The 11,375-nt window shown below is 38.7% G+C and overlaps 2 protein-coding genes across 2 annotated transcripts; both read right to left on the bottom strand.

Annotated features, from left to right (window-relative positions):
• Nucleotides 1–1,456: 1,456 nt before the first annotated feature.
• On the bottom strand, nt 1,457–3,951 carry LOC111197442 (uncharacterized). The gene is made up of 3 exons (XM_049470854.1): nt 3,840–3,951; nt 2,493–2,564; nt 1,457–1,870 (listed from the first exon to the last, which is right to left on the bottom strand). Exons 2-3 carry the CDS (start codon nt 2,553–2,555, stop codon nt 1,457–1,459), a joined length of 477 nt encoding a protein of 158 aa, XP_049326811.1. The 5' UTR covers nt 2,556–2,564; nt 3,840–3,951.
• A 1,596-nt stretch (nt 3,952–5,547) lies between these two features.
• LOC125786824 (calcium-binding protein P-like) lies at nt 5,548–11,366 on the bottom strand. Its single transcript, XM_049470390.1, has 3 exons — nt 10,803–11,366; nt 9,533–9,587; nt 5,548–7,631 (listed from the first exon to the last, which is right to left on the bottom strand). Exons 2-3 carry the CDS (start codon nt 9,584–9,586, stop codon nt 6,717–6,719), a joined length of 969 nt encoding a protein of 322 aa, XP_049326347.1. The 5' UTR covers nt 9,587; nt 10,803–11,366; the 3' UTR covers nt 5,548–6,716.
• Nucleotides 11,367–11,375: the final 9 nt, after the last annotated feature.

The raw sequence follows: 11,375 nt of genomic DNA, 5'->3' as shown, positions 1-11,375 counted from the left end.
AATAAAGAGTATTATTGTCTTTTTAAGAGCATTTCATGCCACTAATAAAATAAAAATAAAATAGCATAATAATGCAATTAAACATTGCTTTTAAAGTAATATTGAGAAATTAAAATTGAATGTTAAATAGTTTAAATAAATAAAATGTAAAATAAAAACACTGATTTTAAAGTTGATAGGGGTGGGACAAAATATCAGTACTCTGATATATTGTACCATTTTTATTACGTTATTGATATGTGGTTTCAAGTATGGATATTTTAAACAATTTGTTAATCAAATAAATAGGTTAAATTGTGTGAAACTGAAACACCAGTAATTGGGGGTATTTGATTATTTAGGAGTATTCCACCCTCCTCTGTTAAGTATCGCAGAGAATTATTGGGATTTAAACATGGGCATCATATCATGATAATATAGTATCAGGAGATTCCCTGTGATTCACACCACTATTGCATGATACATTTGTACTTTTAATAACTGTGACAGACCTATAAATGCACTTTTAAATGTAATAAACACAGTCAGACCTCCACACTCGTACACAAAGCTTCATCTTTTATTGATGAACAGTCAGATGATCTGCATATTAATTATAACATTCAGATAATAGAGAAGAGTGAAAGTAGCACCTCTTCAGATTCAGTTTCTGAAGTTTAGACTGGAGTTGTTTGAGAAAAGCATCGTTTCTACCTGCATCAGAATGAGGAGGGAAAAGAGTCGGTTTCCTGAACAGAGATTAAGCCTAGCAACGTATTATACAAAAATTGCACATAATATTATGACTATCTTTGTTTCTGCGCCCATTATCTAGTTATTGTTTCAGCTCCACTAAAATCATACAGTTCACTCTCTATTTGTGTAATAATTACAGTGTGTAGTTTTGCATCTGTTTTATCTTCAATACTCAGAACCCACAGGATAGAAAACCTCCACAGAGTGTGGAGGTGTGACACCCACAGTGTCAATGCTGCACTGAGAACAGTCCACCAAGAACATTCTGTAGGCAACAGATTCAGAGCTTCTGTCTCTGTAGGAAAGTGAAGGACAGTGAGTGATTAAACACAGTGTTTAAAAACTCCAGCAGCACTGCTGTATCTGATCCACTCACTGAATTATCAAATCGGGATGATAAAGTAAACAGAGAAACAGATAGAGAACTACAGAGTGTTCTGTATGGTCAGTGGAGCTGAGAATAATGTATAACGGGTGCAGAAATAAGGATGTATGTTTGGAAATGTTGTGTATTTCTATACTAGTCTGAATCCCTGTCTGGAGAAACTGCAGTATAAAGAGCGCGAGAGTTAAGCTACAGAGCGAGAGCAGCAGTGAAAGCAGGTTCAGGCTCAGGCCTGTAGGCTGTGTACACTGTGTACGCTGTGGCCTGTGGTTGCGGCAGGGCCCTGTGGGGAGATGGTTAGCATTAGCTTTAGCGCTGTGGTTGTGGTTGGGGTGGTTAGATGTCGTCTCCGCGGCTCTGGGGACGGGTGGTGATTGGGGGGGTGGTGTATTGCAGGGGTGTGGTCACGGCCGGGGGGTTCGGCATTCCTGCGCTGGGGTCCGTCGGCCCTGCAGGACCCGGTGTGGCATCTGGGATAAGGGGTGGGGGTGTGGTGAGGTCGTTGATAACCGGGGCGAATGTGGTGGGGTCAGCGAGTGGCGGAGCCGGCTGATTGGTTGTGGTGTTGTGGATGACCTCCGGCCCCTCGGACCTGACCTCCGGCTCCTCCACGCTGTCCGGCGCCGCCGTACTCAGGAGCATGGGCTGTGGGGTGGATTGGGACAGAGCCAGCCCCTCCTCACTCGACTCGTTGGACTCTGCGGACTCCTGGCTGTCGGTAATAGCGCATATGTGATGGGGCCAGTCCATCTGTCAATCAGCATCAAAGGGTTAATATTGATCAGTGATCAGGACTAGATAATAATTTATATTATTATTACTATATTGAAAAATAGTGAGGGTCTGATAATAGTGGGTGCAGGTGAATTATGGGAGTTGTAGTGAGGTCTGATAATAGTGGGTACAGGTGAATTATGGGAGTTGTAGTGAGGGTCTGATAATAGTGGGTACAGGTGAATTATGGGAGTTGTAGTGAGGGTCTGATAATAGTGGGTGCAGGTGAATTATGGGAGTTGTAGTGAGGGTCTGATAATAGTGGGTGCAGGTGAGTTATGGGAGTTGTAGTATGGGCTGATAATAGTGGGTGCAGGTGAATTATGGGAGTTGTAGTGAGGGTCTGATAATAGTGGGTGTAGGTGAATTATGGAAGTTGTAGTGAGGGCTGATAATAGTGGGTGCAGGTGAATTATGGCAGTTGTAGTGAGGGTCTGATAATAGTTGGTGCAGGTGAATTATGGGAGTTGTAGTGAGGGCTGATAATAGTGGGTGCAGGTGAATTATGGGAGTTGTAGTGAGGGCTGATAATAGTGGGTGCAGGTGAATTATGGGAGTTAGAACAGTGTTTATTATAAATATAAAGATAGACACTCACAGGTTTACAGGTTGTGTACGCTGCCACCACAAACAGCACAATCGCTGCCCTCAACCCCTCCATCTCACCTTTCTTTGTGAAAAAAAATACACATTATTCACATTGAGTAATAGTTTCGTCATCCCTTCACTCAATGTTTTTTCTTTATTTTAATGTTTTCAGAACTATAGAGGAACACACAGAAGAAACACACATGGAATTATGTAATAAACAGATAATAAATATATAAACAACTGAGACTACTTCAGTTTCTGAATCAGTTTCTCTGATTTTACTATTTATAGGTTTATGTTTGAGTAAAATAAACATTGTTGTTTTATTCTATAAACTACAGACAACATTTCTCCCAAATTACAAATTAATATATCATCATTTAGAGCATTTATTTGAGAAATGAGAATTGTCTGAAATAACAAAAAAGATGCAGAGCTTTCAGACCTCAAATAATGCAAAGAAAACAAAAAGTTCATATTTAAGTTTTAAGAGTTCAGAAATCAATATTTGGTGGAATAACCCTGATTTTTAATCACAGTTTTTTTCATGCATCTTGGCATCATGTTCTCCTCCACCAGTCTTACACACTGCTTTTGGATAACTTTATGCTGCTTTACTCCTGGTGCAAAAATTCAAGCAGTTCAGTTTGGTGGTTTGATGGCTTGTGATCATCCATCTTCCTCTTGATTATATTCCAGAGGTTTTTAATTTGATAAAATTAAAGAAACTCATCATTTTTAAGTGCTCTCATTTTTTTCCAGAGCTGTATATATATGGCAAATAAACACAATATATATATATATATAGTAGAGATGCAACTAAACACATTCAATACATGCATATAAGTGGATTTATAAACTTCATCATCAGCAGATCACCTGCTTTACCATCATTAAACTCTGATTCACCAAACCAGCTGCTGATCTGATCAGAACTGTATATAATACTAAACTCTGTGAGGAAAGACCTGGAGATTATTATATAATTAATTAACACAGTGATGTAAAATCTCCACTTTCTGTAGAAATATTATTCATATTTATTAAAACAGGGAATAAGACTAGTTATAGACTAGTCCTTTCAATGGAAAAATCTCCATTCAGACTGCTGTGTAGTCTAAGACTTAGGCTTAATCACAGTCTAGAAATATTTTAATAGAACTTAGATCACTGCCAGATGCACATTATTGGAAAAAAAAAATTGTCCTGCCAATAAAAACACATATCTTCCTGGTGTTTCTATTATTTTGTCCACCTGTGTATAACTCATTACCCTGTAAAAGTTCTCTGAAAATCATATTAAACTATAATAAACTATAAAAGAATATAAAAATGCAGATTTGTGGGTGATTACCTTGTGTGTCCTGATGTCCCGCGTCCAATAAAGTCAATTTCTCTCCAGAGTAAATCACATCAGTGAGCTCAGTGCTGTGCAGCAGATCCCGGCCTCTGATTGGACATAAACACTCTCAGCTCTTATAAACTCTAATATTATATCACATCTGCAGTCAGGCTGGGTGTTTTATATCAGGCTTGTTGTTGGTGTTCCGGTTTGCACGCGAGGACCCACAAATTAAAGCCCCTAAACATAGAGCCGTCAATCATCCAAACACTTCTGACACCAGTAAACACTGGGTATTTGTTTATTTATTTGTTTGTTTGTTAGTTTTGACAGGACTGCAGCGCAGATTAGAACCGTAAACCCCGAGTGAGGACCACCCCGCACCACCTCTCTGCCTGCAGGGCCTCCACCCTTCCTCAGCTCCGCCCTGCTGCCCCGAGGGCCGCTCAGATAAACACATTAATCACACTGTAACAGGACAAAACAACAGACAACCAGCTGCAGACTGATGTTCCCCGAAGCGCCTACAGCGAAGACACGGAAACCACCAGAGAAACAATGCAGCAGCGGATCAGAGACAGCAGAAACGAACCCCGGAGATCCAAAATCTGCTTGACCAGAGACGTCAAGAGAGATTTACAAACAGAAAAGGCTGAGCTTCCGATCCAATCCACATTTACAAGTGGTTTAAAATTATAACATTATAATCAGGTTTATACAGACGAGTCTCAAACAGCAACCCAATCAAATCCAGACAGACTTCAGATGTGCTGAGATGACTCTGCACTGTTTTTAACAAGTAATCAGATCAGATTTGCCTGTCTGGACATCACAAACGTACCTGCATGGGTTGCTAGAAAAAAAAAAGAGAGGCCACTTAAAAATGATGAGTTTCTTTGATTTTCCCTAATTAAAATCCTCTGGAATATAATCAAGAGGAAGACAGATGATCACAAACCATCAAACCACCAAACTGAACTGCTTGAATTTTTACACCAGGAGTAAAGCAGCATAAAGTTATCCAAAAGCAGTGTGTAAGACTGGTGGAGGAGAACATGATGCCAAGATGCATAAAAAACTGTGATTAAAAACCTGAACTCTTAAAACTTTATGAATATGAACTTGTTTTCTTTGCATTATTTGAGGTCTGAAAGCTCTGCATCTTTTTTTGTTATTTCAGTCATTTCTCATTTTCTGTAGATAAATGCTCTAAATGAGAATATTTTTATATTTTTATTTGGAATTTGGGAGAAATGTCTGTAGTTTATAGAATAAAACAACAATGTTCATTTTACTCAAACATAAACCTATAAATAGCAAAATCAGAGAAACTGATTCAGAAACTGAAATGCTCTCTTACTTTTTTCCAGAGCTGTATGTGTGTTGTGGTATCTGTACGGGTTGCTGTGGTATGTAGGTCTGTATCTGTAACTAATCTTTTTTTTTGACCCCTTTACTTCCATCACTCTAGATTTGATGAGATCATTGTTCTCCTCCAAAAGAGTTTTGCATCTTTTTTTATATCAAATCAGAGTCCATGTGGTTTCTGGCTGTTCAGATTGTCTTAAATCAATCTGAATACAATCTAGATTTACCAAAAATCAGATTTGTGCTGGCAGTCTGAACACAGTCTCAATCACTTTTAATGTGTGGTAATGTGATAAGATCTTCTGGTTTGTTCATCATAAAATCATCACAAAAATGAGAAGACGGCTGTTAGTTTGATTTATGCAACAAAACTGAGATTAAATATTTTATTATGAATTTTGATTATGATCCCCCTCCTTACACACACACAAGAGCAAAAAACAACAATTAAAATAGACAAACATGTATTGTTCATTAAAATACAGTCAATAAAACACAATAAAAAACATTAGATGGTAAACACTGGAAGTGCTATACTGGTTTCCTCTAGGCATATAAAATGTATTCATTTACTAAAGGTTTTTTTTTTTCGTTTTTTCAATATTATCAATAGTATCAATTCTTAAAAATACAACATTTATTTTTATAATTTTTTTTTACATTTAGTGAATTTAAGTACATACATTTGAGAGAAAATTTTATTTAATATTTAAAATTTTACATTTTAAATATTTCTAGTTTAGCAACTAAAGAATTTCTAACCTTAAATTTTAGGATCCTAAATTTAAGTGATTAGAGTACAAGAGAGCAGATTCCCAAATTTAGCTTTTATTACTCATCTTGAAGATAGACACAAAAAAAAAAATACAAAATAAAAACTCGCTGTATCAGTAATACTAAAACTATTGTAACCACAAGGGGGCGGGGCATTAAATCCTGGACTGAAAATTAAATAAAAGAATACTGCATTTTATTTGGATGTTGGAGGCGGGAGTGATGTTTTAAAACTAAAGACTGGAGTTTACCAACCTGAATTAAAATAGCTTTTACCAGTGTTTTATGGCAAATTTAAATTTAAAGAGCCTTTATTTACATCCCATGTTAGCATTGCCCTAAATTAGCATTGTTAGCTGTTACCAGTTAATAAAGCATGAATCAGTACATCATGCATTTAAACAGCATGTACTAATCTCCACAGACAGAAGTTGAACAGTAATGTGTAAGACCTAAGATGTAATAATACACTTATAGATAGTATTGATAATAAACTGTATAAGACTGCTGCTGTACTACTGTTGATATGATGAGCGGCCATCTTGGATTCTGAACTCAAGGTTGGTGAGATTCTCTGAACTTAACAAGAGGAAATCTAACTTGTGTGGATATTTTAGTTAAATCTGAGTTCAAATAGAATGCAGCATAAAATCTAAAGTATATAAATCAAACAATATGATCTATAATTGTGGGTATATATTCTCAGGTGTGTCTGTATAGCTGTAGACACCCTAATCAGCCAGGGCTTCACTGCCAGTTCTTTAACCCCCCTGAACCAGGTGCATCTTCCTGCTCAGGTGGGTACTGGCCACCTGTAGATGGGTATTGTCCAGTCCAAGGTGGGTACTGTCCACCCTCGCTTGGGTACTGTGAATTTCCAGCTGGGTACTGCCCACCCCCGTTTGGGTACTGCCCATTACTGGCAGGGTACTGCCCATTACTGGCAGGGTACTGCCCACCCCCGTTTGGGTACTGCCCACCCCCGTTTGGGTACTGTGTATTACCGGCAGGGTACTGCCCACCCCCGTTTGGGTACTGGCCAGCCCCAGTTGGGTACTGTGAATTTCCAGCTGGGTACTGGCCACCCCCCGATGTGAACGGTGGACCCCCGTTTTGGTACGGTACACCCTTGCCTGGATACTGTCCACTCCACGGTGAGACTCCTCCGGCTGGCCGGTTGTCCGGCGCGGCGAGAAAGACCCCGGGGACAACGATGACGGGCGCTTGTCCTCCAGACAGGGTGGAGCTGGACTCTGGTCTAATGGGAGGTACTAGCTGTCCACTCCCCGGCCCAAAGCTCTGACCTGAAGATGGTGGAAGGACAAAGATTTGAGTGGGAAAAGAGTTGGAAGTGTTCTGGTTGCCTGAGAGAGATGGGATTAGGAAGGCCTGGGGGCTGCCCCTGGGGTCAGATGACGGGATGAGGAACAAGGCGCCAGGGTTCTGGGGGTTCTGGGGATCTTTAACTCTACAGTCTGGGGGCCTCAGTTGGGAATATGTGGTGGCTGTATTGGTTGAAGGTCTAGGCCGTGGTGGATCTGGGATGTGGATCACTGGGTTGACGTTGTTGAGCCGAGGGTTTATTCCCATGATTGGTCTGAAGAACGGGAACATGCCACCAAATGATATCTGGCGACGAGGCCTTGCTTTTGTGCGAATTACCTTCAAGAAAAAAAAAAAAACACAAAAAAGGTCAATGTGGTTTGTGCCAATTAGAGTTGCACGGTGTACCGAAGGTTCGATTCTTTTTCGATACTACGTCATCACAAACGATTCGGTTCTTTAGCGTTCGATGCTTTCGATACTGTATATAGCCCAGTCACTAGCTTCAAATGAGTCAAATTAGTAGGCGCGATTTGATTCAGTTCATAAGAAAACTGATTCACACCGCAGCAGTCGGTGTGGCAGGATTCAGATAAACTTAGTGTTCTGAACAAATGAATCGATTCACGCGCAAGCCAGCAGAGCAGCAGCGAGTGTAGAATGGCGACGGCTAAAATAACAGATGTCTCTCGTCCGCGACTTGTGGACAAAACGGGCGCGAGGAGTGAAGTGTGGGAAAATAGTCTGAGATGTAGGCATCTGTTTTTTATTTATATTTTTAAATAAAATAACGAAAACTGAAAGTGAAACTAAACTACTTTATTTATTAGCGCTGTTTTCACTCCCGCAGCGGGGGTGTTGTGGCGATTTTGTCCGCGAAGCGGGAGTCGGATTCAGTAGCGGATTCGGCACAAGCGCGGCGGCACCTCGCGCTCCGCGGTGTTAGTTGTAAGCGCTCGCGCTAACCACAAAATACGACAGAAAACACTGAGGGAGCTGCAGAATTATGTGTGGGACTAGAATATGAGCACAAGGAGATCAAAGAGAACCTTTACCTGTGAGTAGCTCACATCAGAACACGCAAATCTCTCTCTCTCTCACTCTCGCTCTCTCACTCTCTCACTCTTTCTCTGTGTCTCTCTCTCGCACGTGAACGCCTCCGCGTTTGACTTGCAGCACTGTGTTTAGCTGTTCTTAAAAATCATTTTAATTAAATAATAGTTCTATGCTTCTATGTTACAGTGTTATTTAACATAATTCTGATCATATTTCGCTCATTCATTTAGCAGACAAGCACCCTGATCTCTACAAAGAGCTGTGAAGTCGACAGGTTAGTGGAGTTAGTCAAGATACACTCTGTCTGTAGCTTTACTAAGATTTACTAGCGACTGCTAGTAAATCACGTTAACATGGAGAGGAGTGTGCAGGAGTTTTGTTTTGGACCCGTGTTTTTCTCTATTTCTCCATTATCCCATTGGCTGTGAAACATGAACTCAAGATGTTCACGTTTTCGCGTTTCCATCGCAAATCTGTGGTCAGGCACGTAGCCTGCTTGCTCGTTACACTGAACATGGGCTTATTAAAAACGGTAAACGGTTGATTAATAAAACGGAGCAGTGAGTGTTAAAATGAACATAACATTGTAATGTTCTTCTGTCTCTTTATTTTCCTTATTCAGAACTTAACTTCTGCCCGCCCGTCAGGTTCACATAGTCAGGCTACCATTACCTCTGGTTTTAGTTTTAGTTTTTAGGAAGTGTTTAGATAATTATGTTATAGTTAAGGTTATAATAACGAAACTTTTTTTTGTACAAATGTTTCATTTTAGAATAAAAACGTTTGCACCGATTGCTCAGTGTTCAATCCAGTTCAGTCAAAAATAAACATTTTATGTTCAGATATTTTTATTGTTTTTTTTTCTTCCAAGTATCGTTTTGGTATCGAGAATCGTGATACTACAGTTGGTATCGGTATCGAAGTCAAAATTTTGGTATCGTGACAACCCTAGTGCCAATACATTTGAATCTATCCCTAAACTGTTCTTTCAAAGTTGGAAGCATTAAAATGCCCAAAATTTCTTGGTCTGGTGAAGCATTAAGTGTTTTTTTTTTTTTTTTTTAACTGGTTGGAGCATAGCTCCTTAAAAAAAAAAAAAACAACCCCACACCATAATCATAATGATCCCCCCCTCCACCAAACTGTATACTTGGCAAACCAATAATTATAAGAATAATACGTACTGGAAGAGTGCAGGAGAGTGTGATCAGGCTGATTAGAACGATTAAAATCTTCATCCTGGACCAAAATAAGTACAAAAAGCATTAAAACAGAGAAATCTGATCAGATCTGATTAATGATGTAAATTATAACTTAATTAAAAAAACAGACCATCTCATGTTGAGCAATAGGAATGAGTAATGTGAGTAAATCCATGGTAAACTCAACTTCAACCATAATTATAAACCCCAGGGGTGAGAACATTCCAACCTCAACCCAACTTTCAGGCCAATTACCCCAAACCAATTCATATCATCTCACCCCATCACTAGGAGGGAGAAGTGCATGCCAAAGCTGATTAGCTAATGGAGCCACAAACAGGTCAAAACAATTCTGACTGTTCACTTCACTGGCCTGATCTAAAAACTGCATCACTGAGCTCCAACTAATCCATATTACTGTACAAACTAACCCCCCCCCCCCCCCAAAAAAAAAAAAATACACACCTGCTTTAATTCACATATTTACTAACCGCCTAACTTTATTTAGGTTTAGAATTCTGAGGTTATATAGGTTTTATAGGTCCGCAGTCAGTGAGAATATGTACCTGTAATTAACTATATATAAAACATTAGAATAAATCCAAATAAACAAATCCAGAGGTCAGTGTCTATCTATAATAAACCCTATATAACAGAATACTAAACCTAAATAAAATCAGTGTTTAGGGAGTGTCTACCTGTAATTAACTCTATATAACATTAGAATACTAAACTCAACTAAACATTAATAAAAAGTCAGTGATCAGTGAGTATATACATGTAATTAACTCTTTATAACAGAATACTAAATCCAAACAAACAAAGCCAGAGGTGAGCGAGCGTCTATCTATAACAAACCCCTTATAACATTAGAATAAACCTAAACAGTTTATCACTGGTAGACACTGACCACTGACTTTGGGTTTTTAATAATAATAATAATAATAATAATAATAATAATAATAATAATATATAAAAGTCAATGAAAGTAAGAGACTCACTGACATCATAAAACATTACAATAAACCAAACTTAGTCCGTGGTCACTGAGAGTATATACCTGTAATTGACTATATAACACTAGTATAAACTTTATTAAATGACATGTTAGAGGAACACAGGGTTTGGGTGCATGTCTCTGAACTCCAAATTCAATTTCTTAGATTAATTTTTAATTATCGATAGATAACCACTGATTATAGTTTTATTTAAATATATAACTCTAAGCAGCTATTAATTGTGCAGTGTTTACCTGGATGGGATGCTCCTTAATCTGGTCTCTTCAGTTGAAGCTGAGGTGGTTCACAGGGTCTTACTACTGCAGAGTGTAGAAAATATCTACTCAATTATATTTATTTACCTGCTGTTTTGTTACTAAGCCTGACCCAGAGGGTAAGACACACCCAATACAGATTAAACCCCTCCTGCTACAGGTATTACCTACTGTAAGCCCCTCCCACTCAATTATAACTTAATTAAAACAAAACCACCTTATGTTGAGCAATAGGAATGAGTAATGTGAGTAAATCTGTGGTGACCTGAGAAGATAGTGGAGAGATTAATCAACTCCAACCATAATTATAAACCCCAGCGGGGAAGGAAAAAAAACAACAAAAAAAAAAAATTCCAACCTCAACCCACAGATCACAATACAGGACTTTAAATATAGAGAATATTTCTATTATACCAAACTTTCTCCCCAATTTAAGAGGTCAATGACTCACCTATTTAAAATGAACTATCTTTAACACTAGAAGTGTGAAGAATCAGTTCAGAGGGGAAAAAAAGCATAATCTACTGTACTCTCTCTCAGACTCTGGCTGCT

The sequence above is a fragment of the Astyanax mexicanus genome, chromosome 22 (assembly GCF_023375975.1).
Source record: "Astyanax mexicanus isolate ESR-SI-001 chromosome 22, AstMex3_surface, whole genome shotgun sequence".
NCBI classification, from domain to species: domain Eukaryota; kingdom Metazoa; phylum Chordata; class Actinopteri; order Characiformes; family Acestrorhamphidae; genus Astyanax; species Astyanax mexicanus.
The sequence above is the reverse complement of the archived record's forward strand: the minus strand, read 5'-3'. Positions and strand labels throughout refer to the sequence as shown.

Excerpts from the sequence above, each read along its gene's own strand:
- LOC111197442 (XM_049470854.1), bottom strand. The coding sequence starts at position 2,555 with ATGGAGGGGTTGAGGGCAGCGATTGTGCTGTTTGTGGTGGCAGCGTAC. Across the intron at positions 1,871-2,492 it reads CGTACACAACCTGTAAACCT|ATGGACTGGCCCCATCACAT; the intron begins GTGAGTGTCTAT and ends GCTGATTGACAG.
- LOC125786824 (XM_049470390.1), bottom strand. The coding sequence starts at position 9,586 with ATGAAGATTTTAATCGTTCTAATCAGCCTGATCACACTCTCCTGCACT. Across the intron at positions 7,632-9,532 it reads CACTCTCCTGCACTCTTCCA|GTAATTCGCACAAAAGCAAG; the intron begins GTACGTATTATT and ends TTTTTCTTGAAG.